Here is a 26,800-nt window from a genome sequence, read left to right as displayed (position 1 = left end):
GGGAACTGTTCACTTCTTCTACAGTGTAAGTGTAACAAACATTTCATACCATTTACCCATTGCATTATTGGGTAATGGAGTATTTCACATAGCACCCCAACGGTCCAAAAGCCGGTAAAAAAACCAAAAAAGAGCATGATCATCATGACCAAAAATTTTCACCATAAGCATCCTATGCACATAGCCTTCTGATCTGTTCCTTTCCAGTTCTCCAGGTAAAATTGACCGGACAGGTGGAAGCAATCAAAGCGAATAAAGACGAGCAGATGAGAAAATCAATGCCCCTTAACACAAAAACAAAAACAGAATCAGCAAAAAAAAAAAAAATTGATGAACCCTAGGAGCGCCAAAGCCCCAGTATTATAATGCACAGCTAATGCACCTAACACGGTGACCTGAAACGGTCGAGTTTTGTACGGTTACCGTGAGCAATTGGGACCCACATGCCTCCCAGTGGATCGTGGTCGTCTCATCCTGCCGTTGGTGCCTTCTGTTTCTCTGCCGTGGTGGAGCCCACTCTCTTCCCGATCCCATGATATAACCCTTCATCACTTCACTCTCTTCCTCACTCTCTAACTCCCCACTAAACCCACCAGCTTAGCAAAACCAGTAGATATTTTATCTCCTCCTCCTGCTCTGCTGAACCAGAGCAATGGCCATGGCTCGCCGCCACGTCACTCTCCTCTGCTGCTCGCTTCTGCTCCTCCTCTCCGTCTTGGCTTCACATTCAGGTACATGAGTACTACTCCACCAAATCTCCATGAGTTCTCAGTGTGATGTTGAGGGTGTTTTTTGACATTTTACTTACGTTTACGTCTGATACATTTGCAGATGCGGGTTCAGTCGGAGTGAACTACGGCAGAATCGCCGACAACCTTCCGTCGGCCTACAAGGTTGCTGCCCTTATCAAGTCTCAGGGCTTGGAGCGGGTCAAGGTCTTTGACTCCGACCCGGCCGTGCTCCGGGCCTTGTCCGGATCCGGAATCAAGGTCACTGTAGATCTGCCCAACGAGCTTCTCTCTTCGGCGGCCAAGACCCAGATGTTTGCCACCAACTGGGTCCAGCGCAACGTCGTCGCTTACCATCCCAACACCCAAATCGAAGCCATTGCCGTCGGGAACGAGGTCTTCGTCGACACCCACAACACCACCAAGTACCTCATCGCCGCCATGAAGAACATCCACACCGCCCTCGTCAAGTTCAACCTCGCCTCCGACATCAAGGTCTCCTCCCCCATTGCCCTCAGCGCCCTCCAGAACTCGTACCCGTCCTCCGCCGGGTCATTCCGACCCGAGCTCGTCGAACCCGTCTTCAAGCCCATGCTCGACTTCCTCCGTCAAACAGGGTCCTACCTCATGGTGAACGCTTACCCGTACTTCGCCTACGAGTCTAACGCTGACGTCATCTCCTTGGACTACGCTCTGTTCCGCCAGAACCCCGGTGTGGTCGACGCCGGCAGCAACCTCCGTTACTTCAGCCTCTTCGACGCCCAAATCGACGCCGTTTTCGCCGCCATGAGCGCCCTCAAATACGACGACATTGAGATGGTCGTTTCCGAAACCGGTTGGCCTTCCAAGGGAGACGAGAATGAGGTCGGAGCCAGCCTCGAAAACGCAGCTGCCTACAACGGAAACCTCGTCCGTCGGATCCTAACCGGCGGTGGGACCCCACTGCGCCCGAAAGCAGATCTGACCGTCTATCTCTTCGCTCTCTTCAACGAGGACAGGAAGAACGGCCCCACATCGGAGAGAAACTACGGCCTGTTCTTCCCCAATGAGAAGAAAGTGTACGACATCCCGTTCACCGTGGAAGGCCTTAAAAACTACCACGACCACCAGTCCCCTGTTTCCGGCAACCAACACGAGACATCTCCGGTGACTTCGCCGGATACCGGGACAGGTGACGTCTCCAAGACTATGACCGGGAACACGTGGTGCGTGGCGAATGGTGAGGCGGGTAAAGAGAAGCTGCAGGCGGCTCTAGATTTCGCTTGCGGTGAGGGAGGTGCTGATTGCCATCAGATCCAGCCCGGTTCCACGTGTTACGATCCTAACACTCTCGAGGCCCACGCCTCGTTCGCGTTCAATAGCTATTACCAGAAAAAGGCGCGCGGAGCCGGCACGTGCTATTTTGGCGGGGCGGCCTACGTAGTCTCGCAGCCACCTAGTAAGTACTCTATCATTACTCCTCTAGTAAATAATTTCGGCGCATTTTAGACAAATGAAGCATTAATTTACTAAAATGAGCTGGATTGGACCGGTCCTTACCTCCCCGTGGGAAAAGCTTGACTGAGGTCCACCAAATGTTGAAAAGTAGTGCACGCTAGGTTAAATGGAGACCACGAGCCAGTCATGTGACCCAAGTCCTTTCACTATTTACATTGGGTGAACCCAAAGTGTAATTAAAGTAGTTTGACCCTTAGTTAAAGTTTTAATCCGGAAACTAATGTGGTATTGTGTTTTGCAGAGTATGGGAAATGTGAGCTGCCCATGAGCTGAAGGAAGAAGAAGAATGAGGCAATTAAGGGGAGTTTTGTGGGTTAATTAGCTATGCTAAATTTGCTAATTGTAGTAGTGGGGTTATTGTTTCAATTTTTTTTTTCTTTGAGGGCCCTCTTGTTATTAGGGTTTGGTACTTTTATGTTGTTGTAGACCTTTCTTAACTTTAACTATGATGTTCATATTTATATAAATACATTTCAGTTTCCTAGTAGTGTTATGTTTCTGACTTTCTTCATCTAATATCACACTTTCTCATTCACTTTGGCACCCACGAATCTAAGTTGCGATGTTATATGCAATGGTCCAAACTGATCTTTCCATGCTTGAAAATTATGTGCACAATAATGTCTATCCGAGCGTTGCCTGTGTTGTGTTGAGGGGCCAAATAGTCATTGAAATTTATGAAGTTGGATTGTAATGAGGGGTTGTAATGAAGGAAAATGATTAGCCCTAGAAAAGTGGAGAGATGAGAGTACTGGAAATGATCTTAAAACACTATTACATCAGCGAAGCATCATAGCTTTCATTTCCAAGCATCGATTGTGCCTAAATCTTTTGGTGTGTGTTTTTTCTTAGTTATCTGTTATTCATTTTGATGAAGTCGCGCAATAATGAACTCCGGTTGTCTTCATTAAAAATGATTAGACTTAGAAAAGTGAAGAGATGAGAGTACTGGAAATGATCATAAACACCAAGTTACATCAGTGAAGCATCAGCGCCTTCATTTCCCCAAGCATCAATTTTGCCTAAATTTTTTGGTGTGTGTTTTTCTTAGTTATTTATTTTGATGAAGTCGCACTAATGAACTCGGATCAGAAGAACCCTGGCTGAACAAAGGAGGCTTAGCAACCCACAAAATCTGGGAATATATGTGATACCGCGATGACCTAGAAATTCTCTGCTTTATAGCTTGGTTTAGTGCAGGATATGTAGGAGGTTCTCTAATTTAGTACGTACTCATTTTAGTGGGAGCAATGTGCTTGAAGCAGTGTGGCTTTGGTGTTGGGGTACATAACATAAAATAAGACACTATGTAAAGCGAAGATGTTTACGAAGCATCTTATTGGAAGGGGAAAGGTGTGCCCATGATTTTCTATATTTTGAGAGGCCCCCAAATAAAACGACGATGGTCTTTCACACTACCCAAAAAGTGTGAGATAATTTTCTCTCTTTCTTCTAAACTCTAAAGTTGTGGTTTCACAGTACCCATGTGCCCAAAGGACCACCCACTCAAGTGCGTCCAAGAAATCGAGTTGGATACATGTGTAACATGTCTGCAATTTTATTTCACTTGTGCTTCAATAATTTACGTACATGTCTAGAAAGATTCATGTCTCTGAACCAGTCTTGTATTGTAACCAAGGGAGGAACCCTACCTCTGTATTTTCAAGGTGAGTTTCGACCACATAAAGAATTTGAACCAAACACTCATACAATTTTGACTTTCGTCCTTCCTTGCTCTCGTGAATGGAGCCCTAAAGGACAAGGTTTGATCGGATATGAATAATCACCGAGCATATGGGGGATTAGAAGCGGTGAGTAACGGTAAGTGGGTTCGGTGCGGTTTTAGAGCGGAAACGCATTACCGAACCGAGTCATTCAAACTCCTAAACAACATCAAGCCCAAACCATGTGTTAACGGTTAGGCGAGGCGTAGTTTGTTCGTTTCGGTTTTCGGCCCATTTCGTTATCTTTTCTGCTTTAGCATCGTACAAGGGCAGTCCTATAATGCCCAAGGTGAGAATTGGTGGTCCATGATCATCTGCATTACCAGATACCTTAATTCTGTCACCATTAAAGCCACTTCCTAATGAAAAACAAGACTCAAGTTTGCAGCAAGAAGCCAATCTCCTGATCACGATCGTGTGAAATAAAATAAAAATGAATCGAAAATAAGGCTATCTGGTTCAATTAACCTAACTAGTTTAATTAGGAGGGCTTGGTTAGGCCTGTTCGACTTGTAAAATAACCATATACATGCTCACAACATATGCACACAATCGTAAAAGGGATTAAGGCTTACCTTCAGCAATCACTAGCATGGATTCCATCTTATGCAGTTGCTAATACGATCACTGAATATGGTCTTCTGTTACTTACCAACTTGCTTCTCAATGGACAGAACAATATGCAAAACGTCGGTAGTAATCAGGGACCAATTCATCTGTATATATAGGTGACTTAAACCTCAAAAAGCTTCCCATTAAAGCTATCCATATCGGTTTAGGTTTCCTAGTTAGATTCCTAATGTAACACTTCATTGTAATCTTTCTTGCAGACTAAGAATAAGATTACTTACCTTAATGAATAGATACACTGCTTCATTAAGTTACAAGTATTGATTTACAGTTTGTATCCATGTTAAACTAGGATTGATATTAAGCTAATCATCAATTACTTTATGATGATATGTGTTATGTCCATATTTGATCTTACAATCTCCCCTTTGGACTCACACATATCATGCTCGATGATTTGCACCAGAGAACATCAAAACCTATTTAACTTACTGAAGTGCGCGCCAGATAACAAACTCAAATCGAAAATCCATTCCAACATGGTCAGATCACAGTCACTCATGCAGAGCAAGAAACAGTATACATTTTAACAAAAATGCAGAGTTTCAAAACCACAAACATAAGTTCCTGCAATCCACATATGTCAAACCAGAAGTGATACAATATATGTTAATGTGTATCAACAAGTAAACATATATTAGGTCCTACTTTATGTTTCTAAAACCAGAAACTCAAGCAATTTTTCTGAACACTGATGGCTTAAAATTATTGCTTGAACCTCAACATCATGCTATACATGATTTAAGCCATCTGATAGCAAGTATGATATTTAAAACAAGATGATAATTTCCAAAACAAAATAATAAAGCTGCAGCAAAATCATAACTAGAAATACCTCAAAATTTTATTGATAATCAAAACTGTCATTACAAATAAGTTGTGATAAACAAACAATAAAAAATCACAACTAAAATACAAGAACTCAAGAACCTTAAAATTTTTAATTGCTCCAATTGGACTAACTCTCCACTGAACCTAAGCATCTAGATTAGCTAAAACTCCAATGCTTATTGTATGCTTCTGGAATGCTGCTACTAACAAGGCCTTGGTGAAGGGATCTGCTAGCTGTGAATTTGTGTCAATACTCAAAACAGCTATTTCACCATGCTTTACTCTTTCTCTAACACTGTAATACTTTAGATCAATGTGTTTAGAATTATTTGACCTTTACTGTTCTTGCTAAAGAAAACTGCAGCCTCATTGTCACAATAAATCACAAGTGTTCCAGCCACAATGTGACTCAATACTTTGGTCTGCATGAGAAAATTCCTAATCCAAAGTCCTTCACACACAGTTTCATATACTGCAATAAATTCAGCTTGCATAGTAGAAGTTGAAACAAGTGTTTGTTTCATGGTTTTCCAAGCAATAGCACCTCCTGCAAGCATGAACACATATCCACAAGTCGATTTCTTGGAGTCCGGATAATTCCCTGCAAAATCCGAGTCTGAAAATCCAATGAGTTTCAGATCCTCCACTTGCCTATAAACTAGCATATGGCTTTTAGTTCTCTGCAGGTATCTCAACACTTTCTTCCCAGCTACCCAATGTTCATGGCCTGGATTAGATTGGAACCTTGACAAAATCCCTACTGCAAAAGACAAGTCTGGCCTAGTGCAGACTTGTGCATACATGAGACTTCCTACAAGTCTGGCATAAGGCTTTGACTCCATATTTTCCTTTTCAACATCACTATTGGGACTTTGCTTCTTGGTTAACTTATCTCCTTTGGACATGGGAACTTCTCCAGCTGCACACTTCTCCATACCAAACCTCTTTAAAACTTTGGTAATATAATTGTGTTGAGACAAACCAAGTAGTCTCTGTGCCCTATCTCTTTTAATCTCAATACCTAGTACATAGGATGCTTCTCCTAAGTCTTTCATGTCAAAATTCCTTGACAGAAAACTCTTGGTATCTTTAAGCAATTTAATGTTACTGCTAGCCAAAAGTATATCATCCACATAGAGTACCAGAAAAATAAAATTGTTCCCAACTGTCTTCAAATAAACACACTCATCAACAAGATTTTCTGTAAATCCAAAAGTAGAAATCACAGAATCAAATTTCTTGTACCACTGTCTAGAAGCTTGTTTAAGGCCATAAATTGATTTTCTTAATTTACACACTAAGTTTTCACTTCCAGCTTGTACAAACCCTTCTGGCTGCCTCATATAAATCACTTCATCTAGTTCACCATTCAAGAAAGCTGTTTTAACATCCATCTGGTGCAGCTCCATATCAAAATGAGCCACTAAAGCCATGATTATCCTAAACGAGTCTTTTGTAGAAACTGGAGAAAAAGTCTCAGTAAAGTCAATGCCTTCCTTCTGTGTAAAACCCTTGGCAACTAACCTTGCTTTATGTCTCTCTACATTGCCATTTGAATCTCTTTTGGTTTTGAAAACCCATTTACAACCTATAGGCTTCTGTTTTGGGTCAGGTTAAACTAATTCCCAAACTGCATTTTGGCTCATGGAATCAATTTCTGCTTCCATTGCTAGCTGCCATTGATGAGATTCACTACTTTCAATGGCCTAATTAAATGTAGTTGGATCATTGTCCTCTGCACAGTCCATTTCAATTTCTGCTTCTTGTAGATAAACAATGTAGTCACTCTCTTCCCCCCCATAAGTTGGTTTTCTTGCTCTCTGTGATCTTCTAGGTTGAGCTACTGGAGGATTTTGAGGTTCAGTTACTTGACCAGTTACGTGGTCAGTGACATGGGCAGTGACTTGATCAGGTACAGTTACATGGTCAGTGACTCGGTCAGTGACATGGTCAGAGACTTGACCATGTACAGTTACTTGGGCAGTTACTCGGTCAGTGACATGGTCAGAGACTTGACCAGGTACAGTTACTTGGGCAGTTACATGGTCAGTGACATGGGCAGTGACTTGATCAGGTACATATTGTTCTAAAGGCAATGCTACACTTAAATTCTCATCCTACACAATTTCCTCAAAATCTAAGGTTAAATCCTCAAGGTTTGTATTGTGAACTCTTTCACTTAGAAACTTTACTTGATGTGTTTCAAAAATTCTAGGTGAATGATGAGCAGAATATAATTTATAGCCTTTAGATTTATCTGGATAACCTATAAAATAGCAACTAACAGTTTTGGGGTCAAGTTTATTCAAGCTTGGATTATAAATCCTAGCTTCTGCATGACATCCCCAAACATGACAGTGATTAAGACTAGGTTTCCTGCCACACCAAAGCTCAAAAGCAGTATTTTCTGTGGCTTTGCTAGGTGTTCTGTTGCAAATATAATTTGCAGTTTTTAAAGCCTCACCCCACAGAAATTTAGGCAAGCCAGTTGTACACATCATGCATCTAACCATGTTCAAAAGAGTCCTATTCTTTCTCTCTGCAACACCATTCTGTTGTGGATTATAGGGTGTTGTGTATTGAGCTTTAATTCCATTGTCTTGCAAAAACAAGGCAAATGGACCCTTTTGTTGGCCGGATTCAGTGTACTTTCCATAGAACTCTCCCCCTCTATCTGACCTTACTGTTTTGATTTTCTTTTCTAGTTGATTTTCTACCTCAGACTTAAAGATTTGAAAGGCTTTCAATGCTTGTGCCTTTTCTGAAAGTAGATAAATATAACTGTATCTAGAAAAGTCATCAATGAATGTGATAAAATACACATTCCCACAGATAGTTTGATACCTAAATGGTCCACATATATCAGTGTGTATGAGTTCTAATAAATTTTGGCTTCTATATGCAGTTTTCTTTCTTGTGTTGGTTATTTTTCCCTTAAAACATTCCACACAATCTGTTAGATCAGAAAAATCAAGTTCATTTAGGATTTTGTTTTTCACCAATATTTTCAGTCTCTTTTTTGAAACATGGCCGAGTCTTCTATGCCATAAAAATGCAGACTTTTCATTTAGTTTGGTTCTTTTAACACCTGTTAAAGTGCTAGTACTGTTTGTGTTATCTTCAACAAGTAAAATTTCTTGTTGAGCCATTGAACAACTTAACTGTAAATAATCATTCGAGATAACACCAGAACCAATTTGAACAGAATTTTTAGAAATAAGAATTCCATTACTATCAATAATAAGTCTACAACCAGATTTTACTAAAAGAGAAACTGAAACCAAATTCCTTCTCATGGAAGGTACATAAAAAACATTGTCCAAAACTAACAATTTTCCTAATCCTAAATCGAGCTTTAAGGTTCCAATAGCCTTGACTGCCACTCTCATGCCATTGCCTACACACAGGTTCACTTCATCACTTTTTGGGATTCTGCTCCTTATGAATCCCTGCAAAGAATTAGTAATATGAATAGGTGAGCCTGAATCTATCCACCAAGACTGTGGTTCAACATTTATAAGATTAATTTCTAAAGAAAAAACTGTATTAGAAAAAATCTTACCCTTTTTGGCTAACCAGTTCTTATAGCCAGTGCAGTCCTTTTTCATGTGTCCTACTCTTTTGCAAAAGTAGCACTTGAACCTAAATGGCCTGTTTTCCTTGGCCACTGCAGCTGTTGAACTCTTAGTTATGGCTTTGGTAGGCTTGAGCTTGTTCTGGGGCTTTTTCTTCTTAGGCTTCTCTATGAGATTTATGGCTGTAGCAGGTTCTTTTTCATCCTTGATCCTAGCTTCCTCATCAACACAGATGGATATAAGTTCATCTAAAGTCCAGTTTCCTTTTTGTGAATTGTAACTGGTTCTTAGATGACTAAAACTGTTAGGTAAGGAATGTAGTGCATAATGCACTACCTGCTCATCCCTAACCCCCATCAAGAGCTCCCTGAGTCTGCCATTAATATTGATCATCTTCATAATATGTTCTCTAACTCCCCCTGAACCCATGTTCTTCAAATAATGAAACTCCTTGGTTAGTCTAGCCGCTTCTGCCTTTTCACTTTCTTTAAACTTAGCACCTATGAGTTCCAGAAAATCTGATGCTAGCTCAGGTTCTTCTATACTTCCCCTGACAGTCTTGGACATAGAGGTACGAATGAGATTCTTAGCCATTCTATTGGATCTATGCCACTTCTTGTAAAGGTCAGTTTCTTTCTTGGTGCTCTTTTCATTCAACTCTATAGGCTTATCTTCAGTAAAGCAATAGTCTATATTCTCATGCATTCCCATATAGTTCTCTACAGAATCAAGCCAAGCTCTATAGTTGGTTCCAGTTAACATCAAGACACTATTCAAGTTCATGTAGGAGTTACCTAAGGAGCAAAACAAAAATTCATGTGAGTTCTTAATTTGTAAAGAAAATAACATTAAGTTTTCTGCGTTTTATTTAGCTTTAAGCAACCAAAACAAGAACATACAGAAAACCTAAACAATCCATACTTGCATTCATATCAGTCCATAACTAAAAACAATGTTAAGCAACACTTTTGAGCAGAAGCATAACATTCTGGAGTTCTTTATCAATATACCATGTTCAATGAAAACAAGTTATCCAAAGAAATTTATCCACATCTTTAGACAGAAGAAAAATTTCTAAGTATCCGTATTTATTTTCATCAAGCATGCATATTGCTGTTTTGTATTCTAAAACCATACTTGACCACTTCTTTGGAAGATAAAACTGAAGCATAGTTTTAAAACACAAAACACAATTTCAGTTTTGTCACTCGATCAGGTACTTGATTAGTTACCTGACCAGTTACATGGTCAGTGACCTGGCCAGTTACATGGTCAGTTACCTGACCAGTTACATGGTCAGTTACCTGACCAGTTACATGGTCAGTTACCTGACCAGTTACATGGTCAGTTACCTGACCAGTTACATGGTCAGTTACCTGATCATTGTTTTCTGCCAACATCAATGAAGAATGCTTTGTGCATCATAATCACTTATGCCAACAGAAAACCACAAAACCCATGAGCTTTTAACTTTATATTCTACCCAGATTCATCCTTGTAAGAAAATTAAGCTCTCGTATCTGTCAATTTTAATAATAATGTGTAAACAAAATCTGGGAGATTTTTATTCTTCATGCAATTTTACACAATCACAGATACAATACCATATCATCAATCAATTCATCATGCATATTCAAGCACAATCAAAATTGTTTCGATTCCAAGAAACCACATAACAATCAAGAAATTGTAAATTTCATCCGGTCACCATCTACTCTAACCTAACGCACGCCGGGAATGCAACTAGGGTTCTTGAGCACAATCAAAAACTCAATTATCATGCTATGAATCGAAATCAGTTTCGCAGAAAAAACCTGTTTTTGCTTTTTCCCCAATTTGCTGCTAAAAATCACAGCGGAAGCATGAATTTGATATTTAACCAGATGCAGCAATCAACTTAAGTAACTTACCTTGATCAGTTACATGACCAGTTACATGGTCAGTTACCTGATCAGTGACTTGGTCAGTTACCTGACCAGTTACTTGATCCGTAAAGCAAAAACCCTTTTTTTTTTTTTTTTTTTTTTTTTTTTTTTTTTTTGTGTTTGTTTTGCAAAACCCTAAAACAATTTTGATACTTGTGAGCCTATGCTCTGATACCAATTGTAAAATAACCATATACATGCTCACAACATATGCACACAATCGTAAAAGGGATTAAGGCTTACCTTCAGCAATCACTGGCATGGATTCCATCTTATGCAGTTGCTAATACGATCACTGAATATGGTCTTCTGTTACTTACCAACTTGCTTCTCAATGGACAAAACAATATGCAAAACGTCGGTAGTAATCAGGGACCAATTCATCTGTATATATAGGTGACTTAAACCTCAAGAAGCTTCCCATTAAAGCTATCCATATCGGTTTAGGTTTCCTAGTTAGATTCCTAATGTAACACTTCATTGTAATCTTTCTTGCAGACTAAGAATAGGATTACTTACCTTAATGAATAGATACACTGCTTCATTAAGTTACAAGTATTGATTTACAGTTTGTATCCATGTTAAACTAGGATTGATATTAAGCTAATCATCAATTACTTTATGATGATATGTGTTATGTCCATATTTGATCTTACACGACTCTTTTTCATTGTCCACCCCCAAGTTGATCGGAGAGAGATCAAGATTCAAGAACGAAGAGGAAATAAAGAAAGAGTGGAGCGAATATGTCAAACTTGCATATTTACATATAATCTTAGAACATACTGTACATAACAACATATTTATGTACACAGGTAGATCCGCATTATAACAATTTTTATAAGTGTAAAAAAAAAAACAATATTCCTTGTACATGCAGCATAGGTTCATATAAAAAGATGCATATATTTCGATCATATATGAATATCGATCCAAGACGCAGAGACGAGGAAATTCATTGATCTCGTGAATGCTTACTTAATACTGTGGCAACCTCTTGAAAACTTTAGGGTTTGAACCACCAACCTTTGGTCCCAACCTAGGTACTAAGGTATATAGAGCATTGACAATTTGGCACAAGTCCCTCGATCATCTCGATCTGTACGTTTCTATTTATGTGAATGGTCCTTCTTCGTGTGTAAGTAACTACGTATCTGCATCAAACTACTACAGCTAGCTTTTCTTGTTCCAGTCTAGTAGATCGAGTCAACTTCAACTGTCTAGCTCCCTTCAGTAAGAAGCAAAACTAATGAATTGAATTGAACCATATATATATGCATGGTCCTTCCTGACCCAGTAGCCACGTCCAAGCCCTAACTAGAGCTATCTCCAAAAGGCAAATAAAAATTACAGCCCGTGTATACTACTACCCTGTGTACGCCCAGGGATCAATGAAGGATCGATGGTTACCACCATTGAGAAAGGTGCTAGCTCTACTGGTGCTGCGTCTACTGGCTAAGCTAGCTACGAATGAAGGCAGCACACGCATCATGTTTACTATACATATGTTAGAAAAGAGAGAAACCACGTAGCCGCAATAAATCAAGTAATCAACACCACTACGTTATACGTACCTAACTCTATAGCAATGTTCACAACGGTTACAGTAGTAATTAGGGTTTGAAATACCTGCATGGCTGCATGCATGCATGAGTAATTGAAGAGTCTGTTAGTTAGTTGGTTAGGTTGTTAATAGTGATGAGAAATACGTATTGCAATGGACTTCGGCAACTACATCTTTGCTTAAGCTCAGTTTATTTCGTGTATCAACTGCTAGCTATAAGTAGTAGTTAATTATTAACACCATTTGATAATAAGTAGAGCTCTCGTCTCTGCGGTTCACTTATACGAAACCAAGAGTTTTCGTACTCTCAAGTCTCAACTAATTAAGCCTTTTTAAGTCATAATTTGAAAACCACTGCAAGTGGCCTATTGATTCTTACCTAGTTGCACAGTTGGAGGATTTCACATGCCCCAAAGGGATTTATCTTCAGCGTAGGAAGCCTTTGGGTTTCCCCTGACAAAGTAAAAAAAAAAAAAAGTCATATTTTGAAAACTCCCCTTGTCGCTGCTATTTTTGTTGTTTTACCAGCTTTCTTCTGGTGCACTATTATTTTTATTCTCTTTGTTACAAGAGGTCTCGAGCTATTTATACAGCTCCTTTTGGTTCAAATAAGCAAATTTATATTCATTTTTTATTATTCTTTTATTTTAGAGGAAGGAACTTAAACTTAAGACATTATCTTCAAAAAATAAAAAATAAAACAAAGACATCAATAACCAAAAACGGTGAGAGAAGTTAATAATTTTGGACCAACAATTACGTCTTTCTATAGCTAACTAATTAGAAAAGTCCTATCAAATTAATTTTGGTACATGCAGGTGATAAATTGATCTAATGAAACTTAAACTAGAGTTGAATTAGACCGAAAAATAAGGACATGAAAATAAATAATTCTAACGATTGGTACCTGTAGACACAATAATTTAATGAAAATAAAATTCATTAAATAATTCAGTCAACACATGAAATTGTGACAAACCAAATTTAGTTGACATGCGGGTCCACCAAAATGTACGTGTGGCTCATGAGTCAGTAAAACCATGTGGACTCCGAGAATGACACAAGGTGGCATACAAAAAACCGAACGACAATAAATAAATTTGTTCCGACTACATCAGTTGATATTAAAGCGGATCAATCAAATTAAATCAATTGATTCCGAGTCAAATCAAGTATTAAATTTCGTCTGCTGATTGGATGTCAATTTATTTAAATTGATAATCAAGATGAAAATCAGTCATCAAATTAATTGACTAAATTTCTTAATAGTCGTGATTAAATCGATTAATTAAAGCTGATTGATTTGATTATACTAGTGAAATACAATTAAAATCAGTCATCAAATTAATGAGACAAGCTAGAGTACCCCCCAGTATGGGATACCTCTATTTTTTATTTTTTTAATATATAGCAATTAAATATGATAGTAACCTGATGAATAGGTCATCAGGTTACTCAATAAAATTTTGACACATGGAAAATAAAATAAAAAAATTATACCAATTTAATAACACATTTGTCATCAATTTGTAATATTGTCTATGTACATGTAAATATTGTCCTAGACCTTGTAATTACCACAAAGAGGACATTTATTACAATACTTTTGATAATTTGTCTTTACATTCGTAATAAGCGTTGTCAGAAATGTAATTATTTTCTCAATGACAAAAATTACAGAAAGTACCACCCAATTACACAATCGAGAACTATATTACGTGAATGAGGACATATGATTTATTTAGACTAAAATATGAAGATTTACCAATCGTACAACACATTTGTCGTCAATTTTGTAAAATGGTTCTTAACTTGGTAGATGTTGTCCTAGACCTTGTAATTACCACAAAGAGGACATTTATTACAATACTTTTGATAATTTGTCCTTATATTAGTAATAAGCGTTGTCAGAGATGTAATTATTTTATCAATGACGAAAATTACACAAGGTACCGACCAATTACACAATCGAGAACTATATTACGTGAATGAGGACATATGATTTATTTAGTCTAAAATATGAAGACTTACCAATCGTACAACACATTTGTCGTTAATTTTGTAAAATGGTTCATAACTTGGTAAATGTTGTCCTAGACCTTGTAATTACCACAAAGAGGACATTTATTACAATACTTTTGATAATTTGTCCTTATATTCGTAATAAGCGTTGTCAGAGATGTAATTATTTTCTCAATGACGAAAATTACACAAGGTACCACCCAATTACACAATCGAGAATTATATTACGTGAATGAGGACATATGATTTATTTAGACTAAAATATGAAGATTCACCAATCGTACAACACATTTGTCGTCAATTTTGTAAAATGGTTCATAACTTGGTAGATGTTGTCCTAGACCTTGTAATTACCACAAAGAGGACATTTATTACAATACTTTTGATAATTTGTCCTTATATTAGTAATAAGCGTTGTCAGAGATGTAATTATTTTATCAATGACGAAAATTACACAAGGTACCACCCAATTACACAATCGAGAACTATATTACGTGAATGAGGACATATGATTTATTTAGTCTAAAATATGAAGACTTACCAATCGTACAACACATTTGTCGTTAATTTTGTAAAATGGTTCATAACTTGGTAGATGTTGTCCTAGACCTTGTAATTACCACAAAGAGGACATTTATTACAATACTTTTGATAATTTGTCCTTATATTCGTAATAAGCGTTGTCAGAGATGTATTTATTTTATCAATGACGAAAATTACACAAGGTACCGACCAATTACACAATCGAGAACTATATTACGTGAATGAGGACATATGATTTATTTAGTCTAAAATATGAAGACTTACCAATCGTACAACACATTTGTCGTTAATTTTGTAAAATGGTTCATAACTTGGTAAATGTTGTCCTAGACCTTGTAATTACCACAAAGACGACATTTATTACAATACTTTTGATAATTTGTCCTTATATTCGTAATAAGCGTTGTCAGAGATGTAATTATTTTCTCAATGACGAAAATTACACAAGGTACTACCCAATTACACAATCGAGAATTATATTACGTGAATGAGGACATATGATTTATTTAGACTAAAATATGAAGATTTACCAATCGTACAACACATTTGTCGTCAATTTTGTAAAATGGTTCTTAACTTGGTAGATGTTGTCCTAGACCTTATAATTACCACAAAGAGGACATTTATTACAATACTTTTGATAATCGTCCTTGTACTTTTGACATTTATTACAATACTTTTTAACTAACAACGATTCTCTACGTACAATATTCCAATTCTAAACCAAATATTAAGACAATAGTTCAAAGAAATTCAGCTTTCTACATTGTGATGTAACTAAAATGAATGAAGGAAAAATGCTCATATACGCCATCTTTCATATTAGGGTTTGCAACTTGAAGGCCTTTGAACTTGAATAATACGAAATAATTATACGTTCGTGTAATGATTGAATGGGTAGGATTAGGACGGAGAACCTCGGTGTCATTATTTAGTGAATGAAATCGCTAATCAACAAGGTCAGTTCGATAAACAGGAAAGCGAATCAAGCAGCTCCAATTTGAAAAACTGTTGCAATTCTTGTTGTATTCGAGATTGATTTGCAGTCCAAGATACTAGTATTTCTTCCTCAACAATACTAATAAATAAATTGATGTTTATAACTTTCTCTATCACCTTAAGCAAACAAAAGAGCCTAACCATGCAAGTAGGGTAACAAAATCTGACCCACTCCAATTCAACTTAATCCATTAGTCAGTGGGTTTTATTCAATTGTTCCAGTAGCACGAACAAATAAAATTAATAGCCAATGAAAAAAAGCATGGTTAATGATTCAGTATTTTAGTCAGTGGTTAATGGTTAATGGATGCTATTCAAGATAATAGTTGGTATATTTACAAGAAAAATCCAAGTGATCAAGGCCATACTGAATGACGATGGTAGTTTCCTCATTGTTCTTATATGAATTTATTATGAGGGACGGTGGAGGCAGAGCGAGCTAGTGAAGCATAGGATTGGGTCGCTGCTTTTGGTAAAAATGTGGAGCTGCCTCTGTGAGCCAAGAAGGATCTATCGAAATGACATTCCGCATGTATTGCTTTTCAGTTGAGACAAGAGAATGGTAAACCACCCACTTGGGATTAACTCTGCAACACAAAAGTGAACAAATTAGGATGGAACTCGGTTAACCATTCAAATCCAAGAGAGTGGGCAAAATGAAAATGTTGCTGCTTAGTCCAGACAGCAGAATATAAAAAAGTGGTGCAAAATTGAATCTTAATTTATGTCAGATTCTCTCTCTTTACTAACCTGAATAACACAGATGAGGGGTGAATATAAACTTCTTGAGAACCTCTGATAGTTTTGTACTTTCCATCGTGACTTGATGCCTACAGAGTTCAGACAGAGAAATACTAATCAAAAGAAATATATTACTAAATTTTCTAAAAACCAGAAGGAAACCTGTCAAAAAGCTTCAACAGGGAAAGAACTAAAAGAAACAAAGCACTGATACATTAAGCAGGGAGTTTCCTCACTTCTGAAACACACGCATTAGCGAAAAATCCATAAGTAATGGCCTTTCTCACTACCTGAAAGATGTAAAGAGCAGCATTTAGAATATTGCTAAAAGATAAGATGGCTTCATTCACCCAAAACAAAATGTGCCTATTGAATTTTATGTAAAAATCAATAAATAAAGAAACAAAATTATTGGTTTTATTATACATGTAAGAAGCTTTGGTTAAGAAATTAAGACTTCGAGAATTGATCCCCACAAGACCTATTGTCTATTGGATCAACTCTTGCTCTCTATGCAACTCCTCCCACCCTTATCCTTCTAATTTTTTACTTCCTTTTTTAAATTCCTAATTTTTGGGAAGAGAAGGAGAAAAGTGCAAGATGGATTATTATCTCAGAGATGAGAAGCTTCATATGGCATGACATAAACTTACCACTGTATCTCTTTCACAAGATTTCAAGTCAATGCCTAATCTTCGAGCTGTTCTTCTGAGTTGTTCCCTTATTTCAAGAACCTTTTTCTGCAAAATAATTACAGCACAGTTACAAAGAATGTGAAGGAGACCATCTGTTAAACTGGTGAGAAGCTAATTTCTGACACTCACCATGGCTTGGTAGTTTACAAAGTTCTTATGACTCCACTGTGAAGATTTACTAGACTGAAGAAATGCTTTGTAGACATTTAGGAAACTCACATGGTCACCCTGCATGCAAACATATATGAAAGCGGATTCCTTTTGCTGCTGACAATTAAAACAGGATATTAACATTGACACTCAACATCATACAGTCATAGATAAAAGTAAAATCGTAGTCAACCGAACTTGACACTTTGACAAAAACTTATTATTTTTTTTTCTATATGAGCAACAAATTATCAAGAATAGTGGCAGATATCTGACAAGTCAAATATTTAACAATAACAGCCATGGCATCTGCAAAGTGAAAGGTGAACTTTAAATTTTCTATGTGACTCTCCTAACACCCACTACTGCAGGTTCATATCATTAGAACCTTAAAGGTATCTGTAGCCAAAAATGCACACAAATGCTCATTGACATACACACGTAAATGTATTGGTGGAAGCGGTAGAAGTTGTTTATCTTATTTTCAGACATATATGAAAGCGGATTCCTCAAGAGACACATAATTTAATTGATGTCAAAATGCCAAGGATGTGGACCAAAGTCAAATAAAAGATCTTGTAGTGTGCTCTAAATACATGTATACACCAATAGCTGTTTTATGGCTACAATAAATCAATCAGTCATATACTACCAAAAAGAACAGTGCAAATATTGCAGGGCAGTGATTAACATACTCTGATACTCACTTGCGAAAAGTAAACTAGTAACCCAAATAATTAGACAAAGACAAGAAAAAAATCAAACTGTGATCAAGTAATAGAATTATACCTGGACTGAAAGAAAGCAGCCATTGACTTTGCTTGAATTGTAGCAGATGAGATAATCAGGCGCAGCTCAGGCCGGCGTTTTTGGATCTAGAAATTTTCAGATTCAAAAAGTATATAATACGGCCTAACTGAAAAGAGAAACAGATGAACTCTTTGTTTTGTAAACCATCAAAGGTATGATATAAAGCTGATACCTTTTTCAGGAGACCCAATAAAATGTCCGTGGAGATAGACCTTTCATGAGCTTCATCTACCATTACAACACTGTGACAATCATTTTAAATCCAGTATTTTACAAATAGTTTCCACAATCAACCTATAATAGATACAAAACTAATTGGGAGCCAAGAACCATACTAAGGAAAGCTTTCATGGTTATCAAACAAACTATTATAAAGCAAAGGTAAGAACTCTGCACATATCTTCTCATTCTTTTCAATTCATCACAATCAAATTCATCATTACACAGCATTACAAGATTTTCAGCTTCAGAAAATCTTAAGTCAAGTTCTGGGTCACTAAAAACTATTCCTCTTCAATATAAATATCCATTGAAACAAATTTTGCACACCCTCATGATTCCATCCACAAAGTAACTCAAAGATTTGAAGATCAACACCCAAACATAATGGCATGCTGGACAAGTTCGCAAAGATGAAAGATGTTTGATCAATTTCTTTCAGTTGGACATACTATAAATTAGATTACTGATAATGCACAGAGTGCATGAAACCTGAACACAGTTCATGTACAAATGAAAAGAAATGCAACTTGTAATCTATCTAAAACCATTTGAAAATAGGATCAGAAAACTTGAAGTACAAATAATTCTCAGTAATGGAAGTAAAAACAATTCTACAAATAGTTTCCACAATCATTCGAACACTCTGATTGCAATTCCCATCCAAATTACCAAACTGTTTGCAATTCAGTTACCATCCAAAACTGGCAAAACAGATGCCAAATTTCAAAACAGATACAGGACCAATACAGATATACAAATAACGGCAAAATAGCTCAATCAAAACAGCCAATAAAACAACTTATCAACAAGGCAACAGGCAACAGCTCGATCAACTAATGGAGATATTCAGAAATGCAGCAACTTGAAGCTCAATCAATTTAATGATTTTAATCATACAATGATTATACATTCATACAAATATATAATACCCAGCAACTTACCAAGCTTGATTTCAGTAACTAACCAAGCTCGAAAAGTGAAACCCAGAATGTAAGTGAAAACCCAGAAATCGAACCCAGAGTGTAACCAACAGTTCTGGCTTTCTGCTTTGCTGCTTGAGGAAGAGAGCAACCAAGTTCGAGACTTCAAGGCTATTCGACTGAAAACCCAGAAAGTAGTGGAGATGTTCATGAGATACAGATCGATTGAAAAGTAAAAACCCAGAAATTTCGATAAACTATTTGACTTACCACCGTTAGTCCGTCACCGTCGAGTATAGAAAGGACCGTCGACGCCTCGACGGTCAAGAAGAGAGGCTGAGATGGAAAGGGTCCGTGCCGGAGAGAGAGAGAGGGAGACCAAGGCAGAGTCGCTCAGAGAGAGAGAGAGAATCGTGGTGGCACAGCGAAGCGGAGGAGCGCCGCGCACGGAGGCACGGTGACGAAGTGAGAGTGACGGCGAAACGGGATACCTTCTGAATAGGTCAGCTTGTTTCGAATATCCATGACCCTTGGATATATTACCGATCCAACAGTCACAAATATTCACAAAACTCACAGCATGGGATACCCCCAGTACTGTAGAATTTTCCCAAATTAATTGGCTAAATTCCTTAATAGTCGTGATTAAATCAATTAATTGAGGCTGATTGATTCAATTATGCTATTAAGGAAAATGCAATTAATTACGTGTCATCAAGGCATTCCAAATTGAGAGAGACGCCGACACTATAAATACCCCCTCTCAAATCAAGAGAAGGACTTCGGCCAAAAAAAAAGAGAGAAGAAAACACTCTCAAAATTTCAGAAGCCTCCCAAGCTCGTAAAGAACCATCAAGCTGCGAAATAGCAGGTTCCTCACCAACCTCAAGCCAAAACGTTCATCACATGTCAACTCTTGTGACCATCGTACGACTCAAGATCAAGTGTCAAGCCCTTGAGTGAAATACATCGTCGGAGATAGAATCAGAGGATTACCAAATATTGTAACCCGCACTCAAATTCTTAATAAAATTATTATTTTTTGTACACGTATCTGTATTCTGTTTGTCTTCAGATTCCCGTTGTTTGGCTCCAAAACCAGTCTGGTTTCAAACAGTCACTTTTGAGCATATGTAGGCGTGCCAGCACCGTGGGGTGCAGTCGTCGAGGAGTCCCTTAACTTGACTTCTTCTCAAACACTGTGGACGAGGAGAGCATCAACCTCATCATAAGGTTCTTTTCTCTGCATTTCGGAAAATGACTTCTTGCCTTATGGGTAAGGGCTTGTGGTGTGATATCTTCGCGTCATCGAATCGATACTCAACGTTGTAGGTTGAGCAGAGCAATCATCAGGAAGTTTGGAGAAAGCACGGGTTTGCTAAAGTGTATCTTTAGCTTCGCTGGTTTGAGAAGGTTGCATGTAGGTTTGCTCCGGAGAGGTTTTGATAATCTGAGAGATTGATTGATTGAAGAGTTGTGTGTTTTTCGTCCTTGAAACCTGGTATTTATACCCTATGGTTTCGACTATTCCTTGCCATAGAAGGATTATTGATTGAAGTTTCCTATTCAATCTCCGCTATTTGATTCCAATAAGGGCTTGTTTTCCTTATGGATCTCGGAATGGGTGAAGCTGTAACCCAAACCCAAGTAAACTTAATTTTGGGCCGCAGGTATCGGCCCACTATGCTAAATCCCCTAAACAGATCTTGCCAAAATTACTTTTGGGCTCAAACATTACCCCCCAAGCCCTGAGATCAGGCCCGCGAAAATGTAACTGATCGAAGGGGACTTAAACGACACGCCTTATGACAGAAACGAGGCCATTAATGAAGGTTCGCGTCCATTCACTTGCTAAACGTCTTTTGTCACATCGTTTCCCTCACAAAATCTCTTATTTAAACTCTGTCGCCGCTAGTTCAAACCCGTCACATCAAAACTCCTTCAGTCTCTTAACCCCAGAAATTTAGTTCTATATCATCTTCTTCGAAAAAACCCATAAATGGCTCCACCCAAGAAGATCATCTTCGATCAAGAGGAGGAAATCAACGAGGAGGCTGCTTACACCTGGGGAAACGGCATCAGTGCCCGCTGCTTTATCCACACCACCGTTCAGAGACCTCTGCTACTCCGACTCCCCAATTTCCATGCCGGACTAGGTCCTTCCCCGCGAGGCTCCATTCCAAAGGACGCCCTCACTCTCTATGATCTACCCATCCGTCGACCCATTCCAGTCCTCCGAAGGACCCCTGGAGATTTCAGTAGTTGGGGTGCGTATCTGCAAAGAACCAAAATAAGGTTTTGGCCCACCATCAGTGTGGCAGAGCTCTCCACGTATCGCGAAGTGCGAGCAAGAGATCTGGCTCGTTGGAACACAGCGGGTATGACTAACACCATAAATATGTGTTTCCAACTTCTAGGCGGTGGTAATCGCTCACCGCTGGCCGCCATTCTTTGCTTCCGGAACACCGCTAACAATACTTTTGACTTCCGATTCGGCAAGATGAGCATCACATTGCTAGACATTCTCACCATCACTGGTTTACCCATCGACGGTGAGCCCTACGTGTATGGCCAATTTGACTCCGTCAAATTCCCTTCGACGATGGCTCAAACTGGCCGCGGCTCCTACCCATGGTGGCTGGCCCATTATCGCAAGGAGAACAATGTGACATGTGGTATTACTTTCTTGGAATACTGGCTCTGCAAATTCATCTTCTACACTTCTTCCAACAAGCCCACTAGTCCCTGGACTTTCCTAGCCACGGCCCTCTACAACGGCCACCACATAGGCCTCGGACAACCTGTACTAGGCGCGCTCTACCGCACTCTTCTCGGACAACCTTCGAGACTGGCATTTATGGTCCATTCTAGATCCTCGACTTCTGGATTCAAATTTATTTCCCACACTTTTGCTGACAGGACATTCCACCGCTTCCTCCAGCTAACGAGCTTTTGCGTCAATGGCTCTGCTGCGAGGCAAGGTACACATCCCCATCTTATTCTGAATGTTTCTCATACTTGTACCTCCTAGACGAGATGCCATATTTAGATTTGGTACTTAGTAGAAGATTTCCGCCCCCGCTTGAACATGGGTTCCTTCTTGGGGACCCTAACTACAGCGATCGCACATGCTTGGCCTTTCACAGCGCGATCTCCTGCTCAGATATTAGGCTCGCCGCTGATGACCTCAACTACGAGCTTTATGCCCCTAATCACTTCTCTCGCTAACTCGGGCTGACCCAGTTAGTGTCATTCCCTCTCTATGACGCTTGGAACTACAACACCTCCTAGCGCAATATTGGCCCCATAACTGGACCTCCACCAGTCCAAAGCATGCTCGCACTGGTCGACCTCCCCAATTAGGCCAGCGAAATCATCCCCGTCGATGAGGCCGCTGAGGATTACTAGCACTTGTGGTCAGAAGTTTCGGTTATTTGCTGGAAGCAACGGGATGATGAGCTTTTTGCTACCCTCTTCCAAGACTTGAGGTATCCTTATGAGACTAATGTTGAACTGCTTGCTCGCTTCCCTGAGGATGAAGCACAACCTTCACGACTTGCGCAAGCTCCGCCACCCTCGTGAGCCCCGCGTCTTGCTCAAGCCGGAATCATAATCCTCGAGCTATCTCAAGAGGTACTGTCCTTCTCATGTTTTCCACTTCATTTCTTTTGTTTTTACCCCCTTAACTCATATCTTATTTCAGCGAAGAAGTTTGCCGCCTTCCGGCAGTCAAGCAGTTGATGCCCTCGGGCCACCAGTCAGGCCGTGTAACAAAAAGATATAGCGACGGAGCCTGAAGTTGAAGACTCTTCTGATGATGAAGACCCACAGACGGTAAGGAATCTTTTACAGATCTTATTATCTTAATGTTCTCTTTCAAAATTTAATCTGACTCCCACCACCTTAATAGATCGCCGCTAGGGCTGTAAATAGGCTCGATACAGCTTGTGTTCAACTCGTATTTAGCTCGATTTTAGCTCGTTCGGCTCATGTTCGTAAGATAAATGAGCCGAGATTAAGCTTCATATTAAGCTCAACAAAAAAACGAGCCAAGCTTGAAAAAGTATATATTTGGCTCGTCTAGTTCGTGAGTAGCTTGAACCTGCTAAAGCTTAGCTCGTTTGTTAAAACTTGACACATGAAAATATAGAGTATAGATAAAAATATAATTTTTCTAATCTCAAATCTTTAACTCTTTTTATTACCTTCTTTTTAATTGCAGGAGAATCAAAGAAATTAAGTAAAACATATAACAATAAAGAACAATACTTGTGCAACAATTAAATTTGGATTATTATTTTTAAATTTTCTTTCTTTCTTTTTTATTTTTTAAATTTAAAGTCAAATGAGCCAAGCCGAGCCTATTCAAGCTCGAGCTCGTCCAATGAATCGAGCAGAGCCGAGCCCAGCTCAAGCTTAAGAAAAATATTCAAGCCAAGCCGAGCTTGAGCATGGAAAAAAATATTCAAGCTTTAGCCCGGCTCGAGCTTGATAAAAAATAAATGAGCCGAACATGATCACTTTGGTATTCGCTCTGACTCGGCACATTTACACCCCTAATAGCCACTGCTTTGGCCCGCAACTGCAGTAGTTCCGACCCCCTGACCGACCCCTGGGCAGAAGATGAACCAATCGTTGATCGACTGGTATTATGTGATTATGATTATGTAAAGCACCAAATTTATTGTTCCCTTTTCGGCTCCCATCCTATAACGTTCCTCTTTTGCAGGTTCGTCATAGGTATATAGGTCCTCCAAGGCAGAGTGGGGAAGGACCATCCTCTACTGGTGGTGAAGCCTCCTCCTAGCAAGCCCAAATGCTACTGGCCTCTACTGGCTCTCCACCCCGGTCAATGCTGCGAGTGACTTAAACTTGGCCCTAGTGCTAGTGCAGATTCTAGACGACAGCCTGAGGCTGAAGACAGAATGTCACCTCCTGACACCCCTCACGAGCAACCAACTGCAACACACACCCTGGAACAAGTAGCACCTGATTCGATTCCAGACATATTGAGGTTGCTCAAGGAAAAACGGCAACAAAAACTCTTGTTCCCCTAGTTCTAACTCATAGCGCTTCAGGCACTCTCCACAAGCCAAACATTGAAGAGGTACATTCTCTAATACCGACCTTTATTCTGATTCCCGCCTTTATCCTTTTGATATTCTGACATTTTTTTTTAGGGTCAGAACGTTGCTCCGAACGAGGAGAGGGCCATCACTTTCGAGGAGATAGTTGGCGAACATCCAGCTGAGCCCGATGGCGAAAACCCCGCTGAGTCAGATGTTGAGGATGTGGTTGACCAGGAACCTGCCCCCCAAGTACTTGAAGCAGGGGAATGAGTAAACCTTGAGCCAGTCCCAGAGGTAGTTCCTGTTGCGGAACCTCTTGAGGCTCCTGTTGTTGTTCCCATTCTGCAGCAAGTGACTTCTTCCAGACTAGAGCAGCTGGCTCGCGTGCTCGAAGTGACTCCTCCTGGAGTTGTAGATGATGCCAGAGAAGGCTTCCGCTGTCTCCTGGGCATTGACATTCTGAAGTTCGGTGCACCCACGAGAGCTTTAGAATACCTCCGAGTACTTCTCCGCGAGGGTGCCATCACTGAAACCCAGTTCCGCAATATAGATAAGTTGTTAGAGGAGCTCCCCAGGTGGTCAATGAGAAAACTGGCGCGACAGCGCAGGCCAGGCAGGCCCAAACACAATATCAGGCCCTTGCCCAACAGATGGATGCCGTGCAAGATTTCCTCTGTGAGCGGGCCATTCTTATTAGGGACTTGAAGCTCGCGGAGAATCACCTTCAATCCCAGATCCAGGATCTTTAGGCCCAATTAACCAATATGAGGGTCAAGCTTGCCCATGAGGAACCCTAGATGGAGCAATACCTAGCCACTTCTGAGACGCTGTCTCAAAACTTAGCCCAGGCTTGTGGAGCAGTCCAACAAGCCAACAAGCCAACAAGCCGCTGCTGATGCTGGCTTTTTGTCTGGATGAACATTTCCTCAGCTTAACTTATGCGGGCTGAGGGCTTTAGGCCTCTGGTGTTAGGCCCATTATTTTTGTAATATGAACAAAATTAATATTAATATTAGTTATTTATCTATTTAGCCCACTTTACTGGCCCAAATTTCCCTTTACTTTCATAGGCAACAAAGTGTTCAACTTTGCCTTAACTACACATTAAACAGTTTTAAAAAGATAATCTTGAAATGGAGCGGTTACCTCCTTGAAGACCGTTCCGTTAACCATGTGTCTTTAATTTTCCTTCATTTCCGAGATTTTAGCATTCAATTTTATTGATGGCGTTGAATCAACTATCCATCAAAGGGTTGAGGCCACTGAGGTTGGCCCTATAAATACCTGTACTTGGGGAAGCGAAGATACACGCAACCATGGCTTACCCAGAAATAACCTTGCAAGCCCTACTTCTCTTCCTGAAATCTTCCCCCCACGACTTCACCTCTAGCCTCCAAATCTTAAGCCTTATGGCGAAATCTCAGTTCCTCGGTAAGCCTTATGGCTTAACCTCAATTATGCCGTGTTTCTTTGGTCTTTTGACATCCTGGATGGAATTCACCGGTTTCAGTTAGGCTAAAGAACACACAGTGCTCCTAACTCGGTATACCACATTCTGAGGAGTCCCTCTCCTTAGGTTCCCTCATGCGGAGAAAACCGAAGAAGGGTGGGAGGCTACCCAAGGCAGTACTCTCTTCTTCGGCGCCCTACGTTAGCAGATCAAACTTCCATTTTGTCCCAAAGGGAGATGGAGTAACTGGGCTGCGCTCTCCTCTGATAACCACTATTGGCCAGGAGGATGGACGACAGGAGAGGTTGGGATAATTATTACCTTCCCTCTTGCAGTACAAATGATAGCAGCTGCAGCCACGGTTCGAGAAGGGTGAAGAGAGGAAGAGCAAGAACAATCATCTCACTGACCCCCTCCTGATAGAAACCCAGAAGATCCAGAAGCTCTTTGAAGATCTGAAATGCTGTGATTTTCAGCCACTTTTGGCTTTATAATTTGCAAATGTAATCTTTCGCATACCATAGTAATTTCCTGGGAGCTCTTCGTAAATATTTTCTACCCCATCGCTATTGTATTGAGTAAACACAACAGGATCAGCGGGAATACCATCACTGAATTTCAGAGTTCTACTTTTCTGCGCAACTGGTGGAGTGGTCTTGTTCCCGCCAATTACCAAGGCTTTTTCTTTACTCTTCGCTGACGCGG

General features: G+C 39.5%; 2 protein-coding genes across 6 annotated transcripts; one reads left to right on the top strand and one right to left on the bottom strand.

The window, feature by feature from the left end:
- Positions 1-554: 554 nt before the first annotated feature.
- On the top strand, positions 555-2,712 carry LOC112190684 (glucan endo-1,3-beta-glucosidase 14). Its single transcript, XM_024330153.2, has 3 exons — positions 555-731; positions 832-2,166; positions 2,467-2,712. The coding sequence occupies exons 1-3, from the start codon at positions 653-655 to the stop codon at positions 2,496-2,498; spliced, it is 1,446 nt and encodes a 481-aa protein (XP_024185921.1). The 5' UTR covers positions 555-652; the 3' UTR covers positions 2,499-2,712.
- Positions 2,713-16,215: 13,503 nt separating this feature from the next.
- Positions 16,216-20,164, bottom strand: LOC112188844 (probable pre-mRNA-splicing factor ATP-dependent RNA helicase DEAH9). Of its 5 annotated transcripts, none has more exons than XM_040513244.1 (9): positions 19,847-20,164; positions 19,598-19,755; positions 18,607-18,676; positions 18,414-18,540; positions 17,604-17,738; positions 17,433-17,519; positions 17,016-17,069; positions 16,789-16,868; positions 16,216-16,625 (listed from the first exon to the last, which is right to left on the bottom strand). In XM_040513244.1, exons 5-9 carry the CDS (start codon positions 17,706-17,708, stop codon positions 16,478-16,480), a joined length of 474 nt encoding a protein of 157 aa, XP_040369178.1. In that variant the 5' UTR covers positions 17,709-17,738; positions 18,414-18,540; positions 18,607-18,676; positions 19,598-19,755; positions 19,847-20,164; the 3' UTR covers positions 16,216-16,477. The 5 variants fall into 5 exon arrangements, with proteins under 5 accessions (XP_040369178.1, XP_040369177.1, XP_040369179.1 ...); XM_040513243.1 differs by having other exon boundaries at positions 18,414-18,499; XM_040513245.1 differs by having other exon boundaries at positions 17,604-17,702; positions 18,414-18,499; positions 19,847-20,159.
- Positions 20,165-26,800: the final 6,636 nt, after the last annotated feature.

The sequence above is a fragment of the Rosa chinensis genome, chromosome 2 (genome assembly GCF_002994745.2).
Source record: "Rosa chinensis cultivar Old Blush chromosome 2, RchiOBHm-V2, whole genome shotgun sequence".
In the NCBI taxonomy this organism is placed as follows: Eukaryota; Viridiplantae; Streptophyta; class Magnoliopsida; order Rosales; family Rosaceae; genus Rosa; species Rosa chinensis.
Note: the sequence above shows the minus strand (reverse complement) of the source record. Positions and strands in the feature narration are given on the sequence as shown.

What these genes read in the sequence shown, in the direction of transcription:
- LOC112190684 (XM_024330153.2), top strand. Translation starts at nt 653, where the DNA reads ATGGCCATGGCTCGCCGCCACGTCACTCTCCTCTGCTGCTCGCTTCTG. An exon ending in CGTCTTGGCTTCACATTCAG is followed by an intron (nt 732 to 831) that starts GTACATGAGTAC and finishes ATACATTTGCAG; the next exon opens with ATGCGGGTTCAGTCGGAGTG. An exon ending in CGTAGTCTCGCAGCCACCTA is followed by an intron (nt 2,167 to 2,466) that starts GTAAGTACTCTA and finishes TGTGTTTTGCAG; the next exon opens with AGTATGGGAAATGTGAGCTG.
- LOC112188844 (XM_024328068.2), bottom strand. Translation starts at nt 17,708, where the DNA reads ATGCAGGGTGACCATGTGAGTTTCCTAAATGTCTACAAAGCATTTCTT. An exon ending in TTGTAAACTACCAAGCCATG is followed by an intron (nt 17,520 to 17,603) that starts GTGAGTGTCAGA and finishes ATTATTTTGCAG; the next exon opens with AAAAAGGTTCTTGAAATAAG. An exon ending in CTTGTGAAAGAGATACAGTG is followed by an intron (nt 17,070 to 17,432) that starts GTAAGTTTATGT and finishes TACATCTTTCAG; the next exon opens with GTAGTGAGAAAGGCCATTAC.